This window comes from Lipophrys pholis (assembly GCF_963383615.2).
Source record: "Lipophrys pholis genome assembly, chromosome: 8".
NCBI lineage: Eukaryota > Metazoa > Chordata > Actinopteri > Blenniiformes > Blenniidae > Lipophrys > Lipophrys pholis.
In genome coordinates, this window is record NC_137630.1 from 8,987,782 (window position 1) to 9,010,436 (window position 22,655).

Sequence of the window (22,655 nt, forward strand, 5' to 3'; positions counted from 1 at the left end):
GACACTGAAACACTGTATATTCCTGGTTCTGGGCTGTGCTATCGTAACCAAAGAGCAGAATTTGCTCAGATAGCAGATTCGAGACTGAGACACATCTGACTCCATCACACTTACTATCAAAGTTGATATTAATCACTGGAAGTAATACTTGTCAAATATAGCCTATAATATCACAAACATATTTGGAAAACAAGTGATTGCATTTGAACTAGGAAATTCAGAATCCATTCATGAATGTTAGAGGTCATATTTGTAGGAGCAATGCTGGAAACGCCTCCTGAAGAGTCAGACATAAAACAACCATGTCTCACATAGTATTTGTAAATCCAGCGCCACAGTGGTAGACTCAAGTAAACACATAACATGTATGAAATCAGTCTCACACTTTAATGAATCCAAGTAATCTTTTAACTTTTCTGAACGTCTTCCTCCTCATTCAGGAGGTCAGTCCGACTTTCCAGGTTGGAAGTAGAACTCCAGAAGCACACAGAGGAGCTTCAGCACTCGCAGCTCGTTGAAAAGGCAGAGAAAGACGATAATAAGGTGACCGACCGGCAACCTCTTCTGCAAACCACCTCGCAGCATTCATGTTTGAAGTGGAGTCATGTCGAGAAGCGTTACCCTTCAATATGATTCTCATGTTGTTGTTTCTTGTTCTTGCTCCTGAAGGTGGAGTTCCAGCAGCTGAAGGAGCAGCTCGACGGAGAGCATGAGGAGAGAGAGGGAACACGAACAAGCCTCAGAGAAACTGTGGAGGAGTGTCAAGTCGTGTATAAAGGAGAGGATGAAACAGTAAGACGCCCGCTGTTTGCAAATAGAAATAGAAACCATGCACATAGAGTTTGAAGATGCAAACTCCTCACAGAAAGGTTATGGAGTATAGATTTGATATAGTCCTACTGTGAGGCAAACGTTTCTACTCCACCACATTCTCCAGCTTTGACAAATGATATTGCACCTTAACAAGTAGTCAGATTCCTACAATCCAGGGACTTGGAAAACAAGCAAACCTAATACAGACGATTTGGCTCCAGCAGCCACTTTCTATTGACCTGACCAAACTATGAGAGACAGAATGTGTAAGACCTTCTGCTGCTTTGACGAGTGGCGGACAAAAGCAACGAAACGTCAAATCCAATCTCTTCTCAAAAGCATCGTGTTTTAAACAGCTTTTGCACGGTGACGTAGATCCGTTCACTTTGACGTGGACGTTCTCCTCAAGCTCGGAAAACAAAGAGACGAAGATACAAAGAGAGCGGTGCGGCTCAGGACAGCGCCGCCACGACCGCAGCTGGAGTGCAGAAAGACATGTCCACCTTTGAGACGGTCTTCAGGAGCCTCGGAGTGCTCACTGGAACCACAAACGTACAGGTACGCAATTAAAGAATATTCCAATAACAATCAATGATTACACCTCCAAACAGAACAAGGAGGGATTTATGTGGTGGTGATGTTTTTGCTCATGTTCTGTATGTCTAGGAGATGGTGGATCCGTTTATTTCTGAAAAGGATAAATATGAACGCCTGGTAATTAAGAATCAAGCCAACAGCTTGACGGCATGAAACATCCTGGGGAGGCCAAACTCTGCAGGTGAGACGCCGGTCGAGGGGAGGTTCATCAATACAAATGATCAGTCACCACGTCTGACACAGCTGCCATGCTCCATCACAAGCGGCCATCTTTTCTCTGTGTTTTGATTAGTAAAGGACAGACCCTGGAGGAATTGGAGCAGAAGCTGCTGGCGGAGCAGGAGAAGTACAAGCTGCCCCGGCTGTTTGGAACGCTGAACGCCGCAATACTTGGATTGAAGCACCGGGCGAACATGCGACAAGTCTCAATGGTAAAACACCTCTTAATTCTAAACTATATTGTTTACGTCAACTCCTTTTTCTCTCAACAGGATTTAAAAATGTCTCTTCCAACGTCATTGATCATCCTCCAGTGTAAAGACACAAGTGAGGAAGTTGACCTGGACTCTGAGGAGTTTGTGGCGGTGCTGATGAACCAGGTTGAGCTGAAAGTCCAGGAAATATACATGGAAGCTTCAAGGCACCGACGTAGCTGCGGTCTTGAAGGAGGTGGAGGAAGAACAGGTGAGAAAAAAACTTGAGATGCTGTCAACCAGCTGCCACCAACTCACATTGAATTTTCAAGAGGTTAGCGTTCCCGTCTCATGCAGGATTATTTTCCTTGTTAACAAAACAGTCATATTGACCTCATATTTACTATTTGCAACTCTTCTTTCCTTTTTCTTGTCACCTACTTTCACATCCTCATCCTTCACATCAAGGTTATTTGTGTGTGTAATTAGTGTAAACCGTTAGATCAGAGAATGGTACAGTAATGCTCAGTTAGGGTTACATTATATTTATCTGATGTCTGTTATTATTGCATTTTATGTGCTTTTCAAAAGATTGATAACATTTTTAAAGAAACCTGGTTTCCATTGTGTTGCTTGATGTTGCAGTTCCTCGCCACGGCGCAGGAGGGGATTCCAGACTCCAACATCCGAATCAAACTGTTCCACGAAGGAAAAGAGAAACTCCTGGATGACGGTGAGTTCAGCAGCCATCCTCTGGCTGATGGCAGAGCCTTCATGCACTTTAATAGGAAGAAAGCTTCTTCACAACTTAGGCCTCATTTACGCGACAACATTTCATGTGACACCTGATCCTTTAAAAGAAAAGTGTTGCGTTCACACTGCAGCAGCAGACACAATGACAATGGTGTAGTTAGTATGCCTGGCCACGGGAGGGCGCTGTTGCTTGTTTTTGTCGTGAAACCACACACGTGTGTGTTCAGAGAACAATACGCTATAAACGTGAACAAAATAGAGAGAACCAGACGTCCTATGGACTGGTGACAGATCGGATGCCATTAGTAGGTATGTGAAGATCTCGGCCGTTATTTTCCCGATTCATGATCCCGAGTCAGTGACGCGCTCCATCTTACCCGGAAAATATGCATTTTGATTGGATAGCGGAATTCCTCTGGATTCCCTTGACTTACGTAGTCAGGAAACTCCTCCTCGTCCGCCATTTTGAGTTTTTCGCTTCTGTCAGCATTCAGATCGGTGATTTGTTACTGACCAATATAATGAAAATACATGACATGAATTTACTATGTTATTTAAAAAAACGTGTGGATAAAAAGTGACTCATACAATAAATATGTGGTAGTATTAATAGTCTGGTAGTAGGGTGTGGCAGCTCCAATCTTAATACTATCACATTTATTTCAGACCAAGAACAAACTTAAAATATATATTATTATGCCCAACAGCTGGTCGTCTAATGGTCAGACGGCGACCTGGAGAGGCCGACAAGCTACAGTGTCTGGCACCTGCTGGGAAATCTGGCGGAGGATGGGTGATGATCCGGGGGCGCTTCAGCCAGGCTGCACTTGGGCAGATTGGTCTTTGCGAAGGACGCATGAATGAAGCCACATACAAAGTTATCTTGGAGGAAAACTTGCTTCCTTCTGCTCTGACGATGTTCCCAAACTCTGAGGATCGGTTCTTCCAGCAGGACGATCAAGACCCTGTCATGGCCAGCCCGATCTCCAGACCTGATCCCCATTGAAAACCTCTGGAATGTGATCAAGAGGAAGATGGAGGGTCACAAGACATCAAACAAAGCTGAGCTACTGCGCCAGGAGTGGAATAAAGTCTCCCAAGAACAATGTGAAAGCCGGGTGGAGAGCATGCCGGGACAGCTGGGATTAAACATCAGGGTGAAGTTAAAACATTCGTATTGTGTTGTTTTAAAATGAATATGATCTTGTTTTCTTCACATTATTTGAGGTCTGGAAACATTGCATCTTTTTTTTGTTATTTTGACCTTGTTATATATCTTTGTCATTTTCTGCAAATAAATGCTCTAAATGACAATATTATTATTTGGAATTTGGGAGAATTGTTGTCAGTAGTTTATAGAATGAAACAACAATGTCCATTTTACTCAAACACATACCGATAAGTAGTAAAATCAGAGAAACTGATAACTTTGCAGTGGTCTCCTCATTTTTTCCAGAGCTGTGTTTTCACAAGGAAGTCAAAATAATCATCTATTTACAAAATAACAAATTAGACTTTTAAAAATTTGTACAGATATAATGTAGAGATGTTTCACTGTTTTAACAAATACATTTTTCATTACAAATATCTTACTGATTATAATATTGGCAATGGCTACAAAAGTAGAATTTTTATGAAAAAGTTATCAATCGTGTGACGTTATCGGGAGGCGCAGGGAGAGGCTGCCAGTGGGGAATCCAAGATGGCCGACAAGGCATCTCTTGGGCGCAGGCACAAGCCCCGCCCCGGACAGATCTGGGATTGGGGGCCTCATTTATAAAGTTTGCTTACCCACAAAACGGGTCCTGAAAGATTCGTACGTCACTTCTTACACAAAGTATGTGACAAAAACAACTTTGCGGGTACAATGTGTACCGGTACGCACAATTTTAGTGGTGGTCCATAGTTAGTGGTGTAGCTGCCGTACATTCTAAACATAGACGCTCGTCTTTTACCCCTGCACACACATATACATATGTATATGTGTGTATATATATATGTGTGTGAGGGATGGGGTGATTGTGTAGCATACTACACTGCATTGAAGCAATAAGCTCCATAATTAATAAATCATTGATTCCCTCTATAAAGTAATGAAATTATTACAGGATTTAAGGGAAAATATTTTGCCGGTCAAATAATGTGGTAAAGGACAAAGTTTTTATGCTTTGGGTTCAGCATCTTACATTATTGAGAAGTTATTACATTTCAGGTTTTATTACTATTTTTTAATAATAATTTGTGTCGTCCTTGCATATGTTGGCATTGCTTTGGATTTTGAAATGAAGCACGATGACAGCTCCTGCAGCGTCAGTGACTTAACGTTTTAATTTAAAACAAATTAGAATCCACTGCCATAAATAAAACTACAGACACGGCGGCTGCAGGCAGCTCCGCTCGCCGCTCTGAACCGGCTGATCGCTCTGGATGCCGTCGTCCTCGTCCTCTCTGTCCGTCTGTCCTTCCATGGTGATGGACATGGCTGCCTGACAGCCTTCATCACTCCTCCTCTCCTCCTCCTCCTCCTGAGCCTCCTCCTGCTGGTTCTCAGTCGACTCCTCGTCTCCCCCTGCAGTCCCTGGACCCTTTGCTTTCCTATCGAGCCTTTGCCTTCTCCCCTCATGATCTCCATCCTCATCCTCCTCCTCTTCCTCCTCCTCCTCTTCTTCTTCGTCTTCCTCCTCCCCCTCTGTGCCTCCTCCCGCCATGTTAGCCACCGTGGGACACTTGTGGTCTCTGTAGTAGCTCTGCCGGGTGAAGCCCTTGTTGCAGGCGGAGCATCTGAAGCGGTAGTTGTCGGTGTGGGACTGCTGGTGCTCCATCATGTGCGCCCGGCGGCTGAACGCCTTCTGACAGAACAGACACTTGTAGGGTTTGATGCCTGCAGGAGAGAGCCGGGCGACAGCAAAAAATCTATTAAAACACACAAAACAAACGTAACAGAGCAAAGCCAAACAAATAATTAGATAAATAAATAATGCACCAAAAAGGAGCAGGACGAAGCTTATTTACTTTCTACACCACAGTGGTTATTTATGTTCATATCTATAAAAAAATACAGATATTAAAAAGAAAATTGTAAATAAATAATATAAACAGATAATAAATCATTGTTAGAGCAGTGCCACAGCCTTTCCTCCTCCCTGTACTTTTTTCTTTTGGCACAGTTTTTTGAACTCGGTTGTGGTTGGACGCTGCCTGAGCCCCGCCTCCAATCAGTTCCACAACCTCACGCTACGCCTTGAAAGACCAAATGACTTTAGTGTCGAGCGAAATCTACCGTGTTTTAACTTGAAATCCACTCCCCTGTTATAACCTTCATCTCTGTTAAAAAAAGAAGTTTAGAATATCTGTAGGAAGTTGGTTGTTTGTTTCTTTATACGTCACTGGAGTCGGTTGTGATTCCTCAGAGCATTTGGTGTTTAACCTGATTAATATGTTGTCATGGAAACACGTCTGTCTGACCGGATTGGTCCAGTTGGACTTTAGCGGTGGTGGAAAAGCACAACTTGCCGATTCGGAGACGATTGATCTGTCGTCAATCCCGACAGGCTTCCAGATGATATTCTTGGTGCACACCTGCGCGCCAATCAGATAACTTTATTCTGGCGGTGTCAAACATAAGGCCCGTGGCCCAATCCGGCCCTTCATGTTGAGACTGTAGTCATTCTCCACAGTAAATGTTCAAATAAAGACATTCCCATCATGGGTACTCTGCGCCACCGTGAAGAAAAACTTTAAAGGTCATCGTGGCACTTTTTCACCGGTCAGGAGGAAATGGAGCTGCATGTGGCCCCTGAACTAAAATGTGTGTGACACCCCTGGCCTATAAAGTGTTCATGGAAATGTAATGATCTAATTCCTCTATGGGAAAGATTTAAATTCAATTGATTATTTAAAAAACATCAGGGAAATCTATGAAACTGCAAATTGCAACAGATCGAAGGCCCCGTTTACACATTAGCCGTTGAAAATGCAACTTTTTGAAAAAGCGCCGGCCCCGGCTTTGTGACAAATCTTCTGTAACGTGGACGCATGCGTTTCCTTCACTCACCAGAATGAGAGAGGATGTGGGCCTTGAGCTTGTCGGGTCTGTTGAACTCTTTGGTGCAGCCCACGTGAGTCCTGGCGGAGGAAAACATAGCGAGAACCTGTAAACTGGAGAAGCAGCGGAAGCAGGAGGAGACGGAGCAGCGCTTCCCCACCTGAAGGGACACTTGTACTTCTTGAAGGGCTCGTGGATGAGCATGTGTCGTTTCACTTTGTCCTTCCTGTTGAACGTCGCCTCACAGAGGGAACATTTGTACGGCTTCTCACCTGGAACAGGAGCACAGGTGGTGTATGTGGAGGATTCATATGGCAGGAAGCACAGTACCCGGACATTTTCCACCTGCTTGAAGTTTTATTTCTACTTCTATTTGTGATGATCACCACCATCAGAAACCTCTAATCCAACACTCCAGACACAATGTGACGCCTCAGCTCTTTTCTTAATCCCTCACAGAAACACTTGTTAGATTGCAGCCCTCCACCCTCATCATCTCCAACGGACACTTTCTCCACTGCTCGACAAACCCAACCTAAAAATATCTTTTGTTTTCAGTCTTATTTACTTCACGAAGCCTCGTGCTTCATTTGCTCCACTGCGCCATCAAGTGGACAATACATGTAAAGCAGGAGGTACACCGTGGCTCCACAGTGAAGCTCTGACATCACAATGCTGAAGTGATTATACTAATAAACAAAAAGGTCCTTGAGTTTTGGGGCACGTTTATTCATTTTTATTTAAGAATAACTATCTATTTATCTTTATGTATCATGCTTTAGTGCTCACCTCTCTCAAAAATAATCCACACTGCTAAATTATACTTTCCTTCTCTTAAAGGGGTCATATTATCTAAAACTTTCTCGTGGTCTCGTTGGTCCAAAAACGTTGTGTTCAAACTTTAATGCCCCAAACTTAGCTTTTCCTTGATTTTCATCCATTTGAATTTTGGCTCATAGGAGCTGCATTCAGAATCTGCTGTGTCTGTGTGAGCTGGACTGGCTCTGCCCACACATGCCCATCTTGGGAAGAGGAGGAAGTACTTCCTCTCGTGGTGCCATGTGCCAGAGCAGAGCTGCCTGCCTTGATTGGGATTGGCTGAACCCTCCGATGACACTATACAGGGTTTGATTTCTGATTGGCTCGTTGGAGCAACACACTGTTTAAAATTGAAACGAGCCATAGAGAGGGAGGAAAGACTTTCTTTACTTCTGGGCCGTCATTCCAGGTACAGGGATGAATTTTACTGTTGGAAAACCATTTCAAAGTGCATTTTGCACAACATGACTCCAACTTAAAGAAACCCACTTTTTCCCAAATCTCAGCAGACTGTGTGAAACATAGAGAACATGCTGCTTCTTTTTTTTTTTAAAGTTTGATCATTTCGGGTCGTCGATGCCATTCACAAACGTCCCACCTGAGTGAATCCGTGTGTGCAGCTTGAGGTAGTGCTCCGTCTTGAAGGCCTTCTTGCAGATCTGACACTTGAACCTTCCTCCGACTCCGTGCGTGGGGAGGTGGCGCCTGAAGTATCGCTCACATGGAAACACCTGCCCGGGAAAGAGAAGGAGGAGGAAACATCTGGGCTGATGTTCACAGAGGAGAGGGGAGGGGGGAACGGTGGGGGTGGGGGTTACCTTCTGACAGTGCGGGCAGGGGAAGCTGTGCGAGGCCGTGAGCAGATGTTGCTCCAGAGCCTCCTGAGTGGAATATCTGCTCTGACACTTCACACATCTGGAGGACGGAAACATGAGCGAGGGAAGCGATTAACAAACGGTGACCGAGTCAAACCACAAACACAAAATACATATTTCATCATTTTGTGTCTCTGGAAGCAAAACATCAGAGGGATTAAGTTTTTCTCTGGTTTTTATTAGTGTCTGAGGAGAGTCTGACGGTTACATTAAAGAGTTAATTTGTGGGCGTGTGATTATATAATAATGTTTTTGAGGATAATATATCTAGAATATCACTTTTTCTAAAAGGGAAGAGATATTCTAGATTTTTTTATGGCTAAAAAGTCCTGCAAGACACGTCCATGACTAATGTATGAATTCAAAGGTTAAGTTCTCAGCTTTTTTAACAGCTCGCCTGTCTGCTCTTTCTTTAGATGCAATAAGTGCTGAACGAGTTCCGGTTCTGAGAAATCTGTCGGAATATATTAGCTTAGCGTAGCAGGGGTTTAAAAGTAAATCGTTTTTGTAAACATCCTGACGCGGCACTTGACTCTACTTTAGTTTTAATGACTGAATGACTGCCGAGGACAACATAAGCTTAACGAGTCTCGATGAGCCTGAGGTGATTGTGTTATGGGCTCGTTTTGCGGCGGTTCCGGCAGTTCAGAGCGGACGCAGCAGGACAGTGGCGGTCCGGCAGTTCAGAGCGGACGCAGCAGGACAGTGGCGGTCCGGCAGTTCAGAGCGGACGCAGCAGGACAGTGGCGGTTCCGGGGCTGACCTGTACACGGTGGCCTCCTTGCGGCTGCTCTGCTGGGGGCAGAAGCAGTGGGAGTACTGGTGGACGCCCAGCTCGAAGAGCGAGGGGAAGACCTTGCTGCAGAGGTGGCAGCGGTAGGTGAGCTGCTCCTGGTGCGTCCGGATGTGCTCCAGGAACTGGTCCAGCTTCTGGAAGGTCTGCGAGCACGACTTCAGCACACACTTGTAGACCTGCGGCCGAGAACCGAAAAGCTCTGGATCAGTGAGGGGAGACACACACCAGGGGAACGCAGGTCTGCGGCCGACACCGTGGAAAACAATCATCCCATTACTGATTACTAGTTACTCCTTTAAAAAGTAACTTAGTTACTTTAGTGATTACTTGTTTTTAAAAGTAACCCAGTCAGATTACAAGTGACTTTGCTGAAAACACCCCCGACCGTCTCAACATAAAAATGACAAGTGTTTTTTTCTTCCAGAAACTCCGTTCTGATCACCGCCTGGCCTCCTGCTGATTCATATTTAACCTTTGACCTTCATTCTTTGTTGTTTTTATATCTGATTCATGGTTTTATTATCTGATTTTTACTATTACTGGTGATTATTTACTCAGAGATGTAGTTGGAGTCTGTTGTTGCACTATTTACCTATTTATTTATTTGCACTACCTGCTCTATGTGACCTTTTAATTGCCCCCTGGGGACAAATGAAGTCTTTCATTGATAGATTGATTAATTTAAAAAAAGGGGCGGGGCTTCCTGCCAATATATCTTTTTACTCAGGAAAATTACAAAAACAGTGTAACTTCTCTGTAGTTGTCTTCTTGTTGCACTGTTGAGGTTTAGTGTTGAATTTTGTTGGTTCCGGATCTTTTGTGTCGCCTGAACGCTAGTGCGCGTTGGCCTGTGATTGGCTGAGAGTGGAGAGGGGGGGGTGGGTCAGGTGAGCGTGCAGAGACTGCATGCATTGTTTGTGTGTGTGTGTGTGTGTGTGTAGAAGCAGCCCGGTTCTGTTTAATAACAAAGCGGCTTTACAGACAAGAAACTCGTCCTGCTGGACGCTACAACAGTAACACACAGTGACTTGGAAAAGTAACTTTAATCTGATTCCTGGTTTGGAAATAGTAACGCGTTAGATTACTCGTTACTGAAAAAAGAGGTGATATGAGAGCAGCGTGTTACTAATCAACATGTTACCGGCCTCACTGTGTGGTTTCCGTCTGGATGTTTGAGCTGCTGCACTCGCCTGCTCTCCTTTGTGCTGAGTCAGGTGGGACTTGAGCTGGAAGTAGGTCTTGAACTTGCCGGCGCAGAACTGACACTGGTAGGAGCTGTCGATCACCACCATGCGTTTGCTCTGAGCGGCCTGCGGGGGTCCGTCCTGTGCGTCGTCTCCCTGGCCGTCCTCCGGCTCGGCCGCCTGGGCGTCTGTCCCGCTCTCCTCCAGCTCGCCGGGTCCCTCTGCAAACAAACAAACAAACAAACAAACAAACAAACAAACAACAATCAGTCCCAGCTTCCCAGCTGTGGTCAGATTCTCTGTGAAACGTATCCTGTTTCACTCCCGCCACCTGTTTGCTCCGCCTCTTCCTCTCCTTGCGGCGGACCCTCCTCCTCCCCGTCGTCGTGATGCTGCGGAGCCCCGCCCCCCTCTTCCTCACTGGCTGGCAGGGGCACCACCTTCACTGTGATTGGCAGCCTGGACACGGTGCTGGCCACGCCCATCGGCCACACCTTTAACGTAAAAGGGGACATTAGACGTGGGGAGAAATCAAAATAAATCTCAATAACGTTAATCTTGAGACGGCAGCGTTGACATCCAGGAGGGACGACCTTGTGTGTCTGCATGTGTTTCTTCACGTTGGACTTCTGTGCGAAGGCTCGGCCGCAGACGATGCACTGAAACGGCTTCTCTCCTGTGTGGCTGCAGGACGAAGAGCGGGGTCAGAGCTGTCTCTCTCTCTCTCTCTCTCTCTCTCTTTCACAAACAACATACAGTCAGTGTGCAGAACAGAAACTCGCCTCCTGATGTGCTGCTGAAGGTCGAAGTTCTTGGAGAAGACCTTGTCGCAGTAGGTGCACTTCAGCTTGGGCCCTTTTCCCTTCAGCTGCTCTTCTGACCAGAAAAATCAAGTGTTTTGGGTTTTTTTTAAGACTTGAATGAGAGAATCATGTTTTTATGATGTTAAATCTGGTGGAATGTCAGAACACTCATTTTACTGTTAGTTAGAATCTCATGGAAGTGATATTAAGTGTACTTTTTGCAGGTTCAGACTGTTGAGTGTAGAAAATCTTTTCAAGCTTTAAAATGAGAAAATAAACAACATCAACCATTTAAATTTGTTCAGAAAGCTGTGAAAACACAAAAGTTTGATATAAATCAGTTATTTTAAAGCATCAACAGACAGAAAGCCGAAACATTTTATATCCATGTATTGTCAGTGATGTCAGCGATCAAACCAACCAGTAATAAAACTTTCTACCACAAGGTGGCGTATTGAGTTACTCTCGGCCCTCGGCCCTCGGACCTAAACTGGGTTGGATGTGTCCCGCCGGGTGACTTCACAAAGTGTAAAACTTACAGAGGAAATGTTTATTGTTTCTAATTTGTGTTTTATTTAATCTGCAGTGTTTTAATATTTAACACAACATGCAGACGTGCGCCGACGCAGCGGCGCCTTCAGCACTGAAACATCTGGGCCCGGTTGTTCAAAACTCGGTTATTTTAACCACTGGTTAAATCCTTAACCAGTGGTTAAATCCTTAACCCGCCGTTAGCTAACCGACCGTTAAATATGTGTTGTTCAAAACGCGGTCAGTCATGCCGTTAGCTAACGTCGCCGTCAAAGTTAACAGTGCGGTTAACGTCAGCGGTTAGCATCCCTCATGCCGCTCTGCCCAAGGCTCCGCCCACTTTCAATTCCTCCTTCAAATTTCTTTCTTTCTTTGACGTAAATCTCCACCTTCACAGCAGAGTCCTGCACTTGACCCCACCCGGCTCCACAAACCAAACCAGGAGGTTATAAAGGATTTATCAGAGGGTTTCTGGTTTGTTTAACGTTTCACGGTATTTTTCAGCAGAATGTTTCATTAAAATGTACTTTATAGTGACATTGTAATCATTTTCAGTACTAATTGTGTGATTTTGCAGTTTCATCACGTACACCGTGACCACAACAAGGAAAAACTTTCAAGTGTAAATTTAAAGGTTTTTATATCAATATTTTACCAGTCCAGCCACTCAAGATGAAACTGGACTGAATGTGGCTTCTGAAGGTAGTAATATATATTATATACATCTTTATATTGGTTCAGTTCTGTGGTTTTTAATAAGGAGGTTTCATCTATATCATATTTGACGTTTGGTTCGTTCAAGATCAACTGGCCCCCGATTTATCACGTCACAATGTCCTATTTAGTCAACAATGCATCAGAATGCACCGTTTATTATATGCTGCCCAAATGCTTAAGTACTAAGGTAAACTCCAAATAATATTTTATTACAACTATGATCTTGAGGACAACTCAGCTCTCCTCTTCTAGCATCAGAGAGGATGTTGATCTTCTCCCAAACCGGTAGTGGAGGCGTAACTCTTGATAGAGTATTGATTTATAACAACGTTAAGTCCACAGTACACCTTATAATTTCTTTGTTGAACTGACATCCAGAGTTAACCACTGTTAACGTTTTTAACCGAGTTTTGAACAACAAGATAACAGTGCTGTTAAAGTTAACGTATTTAACGGCGGGTTAAGAGATAACCCAGTTTTGAACACCCGGGCCCTGGAAATGTCCAAAATATCTGTAGTAAAAGGTTTTTAAGAGTCAAACTACAGGATTTATCTCTCTATCACAGCTTGATTAACGTCAGTTGACCGATCTGCTCTGGTGTCCGTCCAGCAAGAGGGAAAGAGTCACGAGTTCATCAGCCCAGACGCTACCGGGCTCAAAGCAACACCAGAATTACAGGGTTTTGACATGTCTGGAACAAATTAATAAAGATAAATGTATCGTCTATATTTAAAGCTCATTTTTTAAATGGTGAAGCTGAATGTGTGTGTGTGTGTGAGAGCTGCTGTCACTCTTGGGGTCATTTTACCAGCGGCTCCGTCTGCGCTCTTCTTGCTGATCCGCGGCCGTTTGGGGATGATGACCTTCTCGAAGTCTCCCAGCTCCGCCATGTTGGTGGTGATGCTGCAGGTCTTGGTCTTGGCGCCCTGCTTCCCGGGGCTGTAGACGGGCGGCGTGGTGAACGACTGACTCTCCACACATTGACTGGGCACCTGAGACACACACACACACACACACACACACTGACAGACTGTACACACACCGAACCCTGAGATTTGGAGCCTCGCTCACTTGTACAGGATGAAACGGCTGCAGACCCAGAGTGTGGATCTCCCCCCCGCCTCCGCCTCCTCCCCCGCCGCCCCCCGGCATGTGGGGCAGCGTGCTGTACACCTGCACCACGGAGTTGCTGTGGCTCGCTGGGACCTGGGAGGAAAGCGGCTGCTGGGCCGGGGGGGCCTGGCTGGAGGGCAAGGGGTGGCCCGACGGATGCTGGTGGTGGTGATGGTGGTGGTGGTGAGGGTGGGGGTGGTGCTGGAGGTAGGACACGCCAGCTGTGTGCATGCTCAGGTTACTCTGCGGGAAAAGAAGAGCTCAGTTTTTAGTAATTAAAATGAAGTAAAAAAAAATACTCAAACACATGTCAAATCAAAGGAGCTGTTCAGCCTTGTAATACCAGATAGTACCACATGGTGGTGTTGAGTAAAACTAGTCCAGTGATTACCAAACTTTTCTTCTTTCATACATACAGATTCATCTTATTTAACCTTTTTTCTTTTCCCCTCCTTTTATTTATTTATTTTAAGTTTTTCAGTTCCCCCCTTATACTGTTTTTTTTCATGTTTTTATTTCCCCCCCCCTTTTTTTTCCTTTTTGAAAAAAATTCTAATCCTAAGGACTGGAGGAGTAGCCATTATCGTCCTCTGTTACCTGCACTGGCGTCTGCATTGCAGCCATGGGCTGGTCGATGGAGGTGAAAGCCGAGATGGCCGACATGAGAACGTCGTCGCTGACCAGCACGTTGCCTTGGACCAGAGTGTGTGTGAGGGGGGAGGGAGGGACGGTGATGTAGGTGGATACCTGATGTGAGAGAGCGCACACACACACACACACACACACACACACACACACACACACACACACACACACACACACACACACACACACACACACACACACACACACACACACACACACACACACACACACACACACACACACACACACACACACACACACACGTTAGAAAGGACCTTCTACATCCTGGACTGTCACAGCTTCTGCTCTGCACTTTGATTGATTTTAAGTGAATGATTGATGTCCGGACCTGTCTGTTGGCAGCAGTCTGTGGCACCGAGCTGATGGAGGGGACGGGGGTGTAGGCGTTGGTGGAGGCCAAGGACACCGTGGACAGGGAGGGGGCACCCAGGGAGGTGGCGCCCGACTGGCACTGCTCCCTCTTGTGCGTCATGAAGGCGGACAGAGAGTTAAACTGCTTTTTACACTTTCCACACAGGAACACGTCTTCATCATCTGCAGGGAGGAAGGAGAGAAAAATAAAACTGAAAGACACAATCTGTCTCATTTTGATTTCAGATTGAAATCCTAACCTGTTGTGAAGCCTCATAATCTTTCATTTTCAGCTGAACTGAACAAATTAAGAGTAAACCGAGAGAGCAAGGCTGTGTTTATGTAACGTACCCATAGACTGGATGGTGGGCGTCCCAGAGACGTTCTGGTTGTTTGGGTCTGGAACTCCACCTTGGCCGTCCAGCAGGGACTGGACCGCCAACACCGTCTGGTTGTCCATGCCTGGAAAAAAACAGGAAGTAAGTAAGTACAGAACCGATCCAACCCCTCCATAATGAGCAGGGCAAACTCAGAAGATCATTCAGTTACAGAACATCACACACAGGAAGTGAATGTATATTCCCTCTGATTCTATGATCCTGACTTTGGATCTCACACAAATTGCACATTGAGTCTACACTGGCAGCAATAAATGCAAACAGAAGAGTGAATATCACATAATTACCTCTGAATATGGCAGGCTTACACAGCTACAGTGTTTTGAACACCATGAAGCTCAGTGTGTGAGGTTAAAACACATCATGGATGTCAGTGTGTGAGGTTTAACCACATCATGGATGTCAGTGTGTGAGATTCACCTGTCAAAAGCGTTTTAATAAACCTCCTTAATCTCATTATTTTAGGTTTGACTGGTGATCAATCAGTTTGTTTGTTTACATCCTCCCTGTCCTTTCTGTGACCCAAACACACGCCCTAACATCATTTTCTTCTCTTGTTTTGGATTACCCACACACCCTGCAGTATATAATTTATTTCAAACGGTCATTGTGGCTTAATTCTCCTTTTTTTTAACAGACTTGTGAATAAAATGCTCCTACCTTCGAGCACTTCAAATATTGCCTGCGCCATCTTGGCTCGTCCTGCTGCCTCTTCAGGAGCAGCTTTCACGCGCCGGAAATTCCAGTGTTCACACTCAAAGCAAGAAGATTTTCGAACATAAGTGGCAGACAAGTGGTTAAAATCTCGCGGAATGCGATTGGATTGCTTTTGTAAACGCCACAAGATTAATATGTGAGACATTTGTGTCCGTACCACAGTTTTATTCTCATCAGAAATACGAACCATTCGACACTTTTGTCATTTGCGCTTGTATTTATATTTATTGTATGAAACGGTGTAGATGTACTTAGAAAAATGTGCATATGTTTGTAATTAAGTTACATCTGTTCGTATTTTTTAATATAGTAATATTAGCATTGAGAGGAAAAAACGAAGGTGTACAAATGGATGTATTGCACCAATGATAACGTGTGAACGATTATACTAATACTGAGATTGTAATAATATAAATGCTATCACTACTACTTATAAAATACAGACTATGATAATATCTATTTTTGAGTTTCTAAAGAGTAACATTGAAATGAAATTAACCAAATTAAGCGTGACCAGTAAAACAATATTTTTCCCGTGTTGCTTGAATGCACCTTCAGGTGTCGCTTTATTGATGACGCAGCACGCAGCACCGTGACGGACGATCATCTGGACCAATCACAAAATGTCTCCTTTCCCCAGCGGAAGGCGCAAATTCTCGACCAATGGCCGGCTCGGATCGAGGCACGTGTCGGTTTCGCGGCAAAAAAGATTTCGCGCGAAAAGCGTCCGGGGCTTGTTTAGCTGTGGATCAGCTGGGACAATAACAACAATATCGCCCGATAACTGGGTCGTGACGTGGCTGTTCTGGATGGACCGCGCGCGGAGGGAAGCAGTGAAGAAGCGGCGGCCGCTGGAGTGAAGAATGTGCGGGGATTTCTCTGCTTTGTGCTCTTTCGTTTCCAGTTTTGTCAGACTGCTTCCTGCGTGCCTCAACAAACCGAGGAGACTGAAAACAACGGCTAATGCCTCGGCTAGCATGCTAATCTGCCCCACATATCCACACCAGATCGAATCCGTGTGTTTTCCGCTGGACTGACGCTTCTTCTGAAAGAACTCCTCCCGAAGAGACTCTCCAGTCGCGGCGATGCCGTTCGGGCTGGGTGTATTTTACCCCGATCGCTTACTTTTGTGAGCGGCCACAAAGTTTTGACCAGGTATGAAGTGAGGTTTCTACCCCTCTGAAGGAGGAGCAGTGCAGGTTTCCGGTGGGGATCCGGCGGTTTCGGGCTTCTTTGTGTTTGTTTGGGGTCGTCGGTTAGCTGTTAGCAGCCCCGAGGTGGCAGTGTGGAGGCTGTGGACACTGGACAGGCCTCGGCTGACTCTACTGACAGCTCACGTCAAAACAACAGATTAGCTCGCTCCCGTGCTCGCCTGCTAACCTCCAGCCTTTGTTTTTGCGGCCTCTGGACAGTTTAGGATTGTTCCCCCGACAGACTGGGATTCCATGTTTAAGATTAGTTGGCACTTAGCAAGATGACTTGATTTGCTCGATTTCCTGTCAGGCAGAACATCCGGTACGTGGCTTGTATTGGTGCTCGCACTTGTTTCTGCACAGCCAGGCAGAATGGGAACATTTTAAGAAATGTTATTGACCGTCTGTCAACAAATCTTGAGGGTTTTCCATCCTTGACAGGGTACTAGTGACTGTCGCCTCCCTTTGTGAGCCTTCCCTGGAGCCCGGTGTCACACTGCCATGTCAGAGGCTCTGATCACAGGCCACACGTCGGAGGATCTGCTGGCAGACTTTGAGACTCTGCTGAACTCTGGGAGCATCAACCTGGGCGAGGACCACCAGATAGTGATCATCACCAGCCCCAGCAATGAGGGGCTCCACCCGTCAGCCGCCCCGAGCAGCACCGCCGAGATCCTGCTCTTCGCCACGCCGCAGGGCCCCGTGGACGTGGGGGTCCAGGACAAGAGACGGCCGGTGCTGGGGAGGCCTCCGGTGAGGAGAAAGTGACATTTTGTTCACCTTTTCCCCTCCTTCCTCTGCTTTCCTCTTACTAAACTAACTGTAACAACTCATGCCACTTAACCACAGTTTAAAAAAATAAAAAAAAAACGTTTTTGTTTTGTCTTTCTTCAGGTAAAGAGGAAGTTGGACCTGGACAGTGATCATCAGTACGTGAGCACCACTCGACCGTCCACAGGCCAGGCGCCTCCCTCCACTCCTGCCCCTCCTAGAGGTACACACATACACACCTCATATTCACACACCTATACGCATACACCACATCAATTTAATTCATTCATACTTTGACATGTACTCCGGAAGCCATTGTCCTTCATGAGTGCAGACAGACGTCATGTCCTCCACCTGCTGGGGCATTTATAACAAAAAGAAAAAGACTGAAAACATCAGTATTGAGTAATCGAGTCACTTTATATGCTTGTGGTTCAGTTTTAAAACCAAAATGAAGGGGGGAGTTCAGTATAACACTATTAGCACTGAATATCAACGGTAATTCCTCTTTAACTACCATCTTACTCTGCATGTTAAGTGTAAACGTATCGATGCATTCACGCTCTGCACATCTAAATAAGTCTCAGCATCTCGTCTCCTGACACAAGTTATTCCAAAGCAAAACAGCAAAATGCAACAAAACGTCAGACAAAGATCTGCTGCGGTCACATTAGTCCTCTTTGTCCTTCGGTGAGAAAACGCAACGTGTCAGAAGCTTTGAAAACTCACATAGAAGATATAGTGTTGTCCTAAAACAGCAGTTTGATGGACGGCGTCACTCCTTTCGTGGACACACCTCAGTGGACACACCTCAGTGGACACACCTCAGTGTTTCCTGTTGAGAACTGGAACCTCCACTGCTGCTGGTCGACACAGTGGAATTGAGTAAATGTATGACTGTTAAAAGCCATATGAAAATGATGGTACGATACCATCTGAAGAGACACTTTGTCTTCTGTTAGGACAGGACAAAGACCTGCAGCTCAGAAGAAGCACTTTTCTAAATCGTCTTCTGTCATTTTGTGCGGAGAAAACTTCCCAGATTGTCCTCACGCTTTGCTTTTCCACCTCCAGTCCCTCGATCCACGGTGGAGAAGTCCCGCTACGACACGTCCCTCAACCTGACCACCAAGCGCTTCCTGGACCTGCTGTCCCAGTCGACGGACGGCGTGGTGGACCTGAACTGGGCCTCGCAGGTGCTGGACGTCCAGAAGAGACGCATCTACGACATCACCAACGTCCTGGAGGGGATCCAGCTCATCTCCAAGAAGTCCAAGAACAACATCCAGTGGCTGTGAGTGTTGCGAGTTGAAGTCCTGTCGAGAAGTCACTGCGTTTTCAGATTCTCACCACGCCGTCCCTCCCGCCTCCCGCAGCGGCAATCGCATCGACGCGGCGCAGGTTTCCCAATACAAGGAGCTGCAGAGGGAGGTGTGCGACCTGACGGAGGCCGAGGAGCAGCTGGACCAGCTCATTTCGAAATGCAACCTGCAGCTGCAGCTGCTCACCGAGGACCCGCACAACAAGAAATATCCTTCCAGACGCAACCGCCTCTGTCCCGGCCCGGTCTGCAAGACAGAAGCAGCTGCTCAGATTGCACCAACGGTTTCGCTTTAAGTTCATTTCAGCCGCTGGTGACCAATAAGAAGGCAAAGCTAAAGGTGGCGCAGCGAGAAGCAGCAGGACACGGTGCTGAGGCCGAGTCTTGTTCACACCAGAGTCGGTGGAGGCGTTAGACGTAGGCCGACCCAGTCGCATCTGAAATGTTTGAATCTTTAACCGCGCCGCTCACGCTGGGCTACGTGCGCTGCCAGGACCTGAGGCAATCCTTCGATTCCCCGGACCAGCTCGTCATGGTGATCCGAGCCCCTCCGGAGACCCAGATGCAGGTTTCAGAACCCAGCCAGGTACAAGTCACACAGCGCGTTTGGATTTTCAGTGTTGGACCGTTTAGCTGTTTAGTTTTTGTTGTCTGACGGCGCCCGTCTGCGTCTCTCAGGGTTACCAGGTGTCGCTGAAGAGCACGCAGGGCCCCATCGACGTCTTCCTCTGCCCGGAGGACAGCTCCGGGGTCTGCAGCCCCGTGACCGGGGGCTCGCCCTCCAAACCCGGCGCAGACCCCTCGCTTAGTGCCCCGCCTCCGCCGGGGGACCAATCGCAAGCCAGGACCTTCCCGGCGTCCCTGGAGGTGGGTTTGTCTTCGCCGGCTTCCACGTCGTCCACGGCGACGGCGGCGTCGCATCAGGACGCGTCGTCTCTGGGGTTGAGCGGCGACGCAGGTAAGAAGCGACATCTTAAACGTGAGGAAGTTCTTTTAGACCAAAGTATTTCTAGGAACCCAAAAGCCACTTCCTTTTTCTTGTCTATTACTTTGAAATGACTTTCTCCTTCCTCTTGTGCGTCAGACTCGCTCCTGGGCGGAGCAGACCCTTTCTCCAGCATGGCCGACCTGCCGGACTTCAACCTCTCCCCTCTCTCCACCTCGGACTTCCTGAACGGCGAGGGTCTCCCCCTCCCGCTGGACGGCTTCATCAACCTGTCCCCCCCGCACAGCCACGACTACCACTTCGGCCTGGAGGACCACGAAGGCATCAGCGAACTGTTCGACTGCGACTTCGGGGATCTGTCGCAGGTTCTGGGCGAGGGTTAGACCGGGCGGACAGAGCGGAGCGCTTTATGGACTAATCTTTGGGATGTGGTAATACCCCCCCCTAAAACAACAATATCCCAGAATTCCCCCCCTGAGTTGTACAGCACATCTTTAGCACCTCTTTTTGGCCATAAAATATTTAGACCAAGACTTTAGCTTTAGCATAGCTATTTAAATTATTTATATGAATCTTTTGATATTTCCAGAGGGTTTGTTTTTTTCTTTGTTTTGTTTTTTGTACATGTGGAGTGTGTGTGTGTGTGTGTGTGTAGTGTTTGGACTCACCGGGCTGGTTTCCTTACCGCTGGCTCACGCTCTTTAAAACTAAATCGGAATCGGTTGAACAGACTCGGAGTCTGTTGCTCCAAAAGCCAGAGGCGTCTTTACGAGGAGGCAAGAAAAATGCTGAACAACTGGATTCTGTGACGTCTCGGTGGCGTGCAGCGACGGACCGGGGGCCCCCCCGACTAGATTTGCACAAATTCCCTAAAAAGTGAGTTCCTTTTAATTGCTGAGCTGCAGTCGGTGGGTTTCAATTAGATGTAGAAAAGAATGAAAACTGGAAGTTTGTTTAAAGGGGGACTTGTTCAGCTCGGTCCGAGTCTCCACATGAGGAACGTCCCATTAAACGTAGAAGCTGCTAAAGTACCGCCGTGGCGGACGGTGCGAGGATAACGTGTACCGCCCTCCAATATGCATCTTCATTCTATATTTTGATGTGGGCGCCAAGCAGTGACAGAACATGACATTTGTAGAGCTGTGCCTTCAGATCATCTGCTGAACCACCGTTTCCTCCACACACTTCATTTCAGTTCCGCCTCGTCTGCAAACAACAAAAGATCTGGATCACAGAGTCGCTGCATGTAATTTGACACCAGCCTGAATGCAGAGTGAGAGTGAGTGGTTGGGTGTGGTCGGAGGGGCTGATGGCGCCGATCGGCAGCCTCGCCTCCGTCAGTCTGCCCCAGGGCAGCTGTGGCTACGTATGTAGTTTACCGCCATCCAGTATGGAGTGAATGAATAATGGAATGTAGAGCGTCTGGGTGTCCTGAACGGCCATATAAAACCCATGCATTATTATTAGTCTGTGTTATTTGACACCAGCATCCTTGTCAGTGTTTGTAATGCGACACCTTCCTCATTGGTGCTAGTTTTGAAACCACTCTTAGTCATGTCGTCTGGTTCCCAACTTGGAATTTGGCACCAGCCCCACTATAACTTGCAATTTGACACCAGCTTCCTTGGTGCTTGTAATTTGACATCGGCCTCAATATAGCCAATAAGCTCTGTCTGTGCCCGTAATTTGTCTCCAGCGTCAGTTTTGCTTGTAATTTGGCACCAGCCTTGTTGATGCTTGTAATTTCACACCAGCTTCGTCTGTACCTGTAATTTACCTCCTGCTCCAATATTGATTTTAATTCTGCACCTAATTGGTTCATGCTTGGAATTTGACGCCAGCTTCATTGGTGGCCCATAATTTGCCTCCAGCCTCGATATTAGTAATTTTTTACCCACTTGGTTGGTACTCATTTATCACCACTCTGGTTCTTGGAATTTGCCACCAGCCTCATTTGACGCTACTCAATCGGCCCCAACTTCGTACTGCTTGTATTTTGCCACCAGCTTCATCTGTGGACCATATAGGGAAGTGGACACTTTTAATCACACAAACACAGAAACATAGAAAAGAGCGTAACACGTCCTGTTTAAAAGATTTCTTTTTTCTTTTCTTTTTTTTGGAGAGCACTTTTTGTCCAGTAAATTTCTGCCATGCGAATCGGAGTGGGAGTTCAGGTTGAAGGTGAAACATGTTTGATGTGTTCAGGAAAGCCTCGGGAGTCTTGAGAGACAAAATTTGACGTAGGTTTGGAATCGAAAAGTTTTCTGCAAATTTTCCAGAAGTGGGAGTAGAAGAAGACCCCCCCACCCCCCCCACACCCCGATGGATTTCTTCACAGGACTCCAGCAAATGCACTTCTAATCATTTTTCCAAGGTTTAATGTTTTTAATAAATGCGCTTTCGGGTAAAACGTCTTAATCTTCGCCATTAATTCCTTGTTTCTTTGGATGTAAACAGCAATAATCACTTTCTCCACGCGTTTGTGTTTTAAGTTAAGCTAACATGATATTTGCATTCCTCAAGGTGTGTGTGTGCGCGTGTGTGTGCGTGTGTGTGTGTGCGTGTGTGTGTGTGATACAAATTGTTCTATATTTATTATTTACAAAACTCAATAGAGGAAAAAAAAAATGGTACAAGAAAAAAATTCAATCAATTGTTTGAGGCTGTCGGGACGTTTATTTGTAAATCCATGAAACTAAGAATTTTGTATATTTTGTATACTAGCGTGTTATGTTTTTGCCTTTTTTTTTTTTTTTTTTCTTTCCCCTACTTATAGAAATATATTATGATGTACAACCTCTGCATCGGCGAGAAAAAGAAAAGGCCCAT

At 46.1% G+C, this 22,655-nt stretch overlaps 2 protein-coding genes across 2 annotated transcripts; one reads left to right on the top strand and one right to left on the bottom strand.

The window, feature by feature from the left end:
- Positions 1–4,878: 4,878 nt before the first annotated feature.
- znf341 (zinc finger protein 341) lies at positions 4,879–15,582 on the bottom strand. Its single transcript, XM_080468645.1, has 16 exons — positions 15,536–15,582; positions 14,829–14,939; positions 14,455–14,660; positions 14,058–14,207; positions 13,419–13,703; positions 13,156–13,339; positions 11,078–11,171; positions 10,889–10,979; positions 10,627–10,789; positions 10,302–10,516; positions 9,079–9,287; positions 8,259–8,355; positions 8,039–8,171; positions 6,782–6,893; positions 6,631–6,701; positions 4,879–5,457 (listed from the first exon to the last, which is right to left on the bottom strand). The coding sequence occupies exons 1-16, from the start codon at positions 15,564–15,566 to the stop codon at positions 4,943–4,945; spliced, it is 2,667 nt and encodes an 888-aa protein (XP_080324771.1). The 5' UTR covers positions 15,567–15,582; the 3' UTR covers positions 4,879–4,942.
- Positions 15,583–17,226: 1,644 nt separating this feature from the next.
- Positions 17,227–22,232, top strand: e2f1 (E2F transcription factor 1). The gene is made up of 7 exons (XM_080468853.1): positions 17,227–17,538; positions 17,680–17,779; positions 18,631–18,850; positions 18,933–19,122; positions 19,299–19,463; positions 19,556–19,835; positions 19,962–22,232. Exons 1-7 carry the CDS (start codon positions 17,287–17,289, stop codon positions 20,204–20,206), a joined length of 1,452 nt encoding a protein of 483 aa, XP_080324979.1. The 5' UTR covers positions 17,227–17,286; the 3' UTR covers positions 20,207–22,232.
- Positions 22,233–22,655: the final 423 nt, after the last annotated feature.

What these genes read in the sequence shown, in the direction of transcription:
- znf341 (XM_080468645.1), bottom strand. Translation starts at nt 15,566, where the DNA reads ATGGCGCAGGCAATATTTGAAGTGCTCGAAG. An exon ending in AGACTGCTGCCAACAGACAG is followed by an intron (nt 14,208 to 14,454) that starts GTCCGGACATCA and finishes CTCTCACATCAG; the next exon opens with GTATCCACCTACATCACCGT. An exon ending in CTCAGCACAAAGGAGAGCAG is followed by an intron (nt 9,288 to 10,301) that starts GCGAGTGCAGCA and finishes TCTCGGCCGCAG; the next exon opens with GTCTACAAGTGTGTGCTGAA.
- e2f1 (XM_080468853.1), top strand. Translation starts at nt 17,287, where the DNA reads ATGTCAGAGGCTCTGATCACAGGCCACACGTCGGAGGATCTGCTGGCA. An exon ending in CGGTGCTGGGGAGGCCTCCG is followed by an intron (nt 17,539 to 17,679) that starts GTGAGGAGAAAG and finishes GTCTTTCTTCAG; the next exon opens with GTAAAGAGGAAGTTGGACCT. An exon ending in GGGGTTGAGCGGCGACGCAG is followed by an intron (nt 19,836 to 19,961) that starts GTAAGAAGCGAC and finishes CTTGTGCGTCAG; the next exon opens with ACTCGCTCCTGGGCGGAGCA.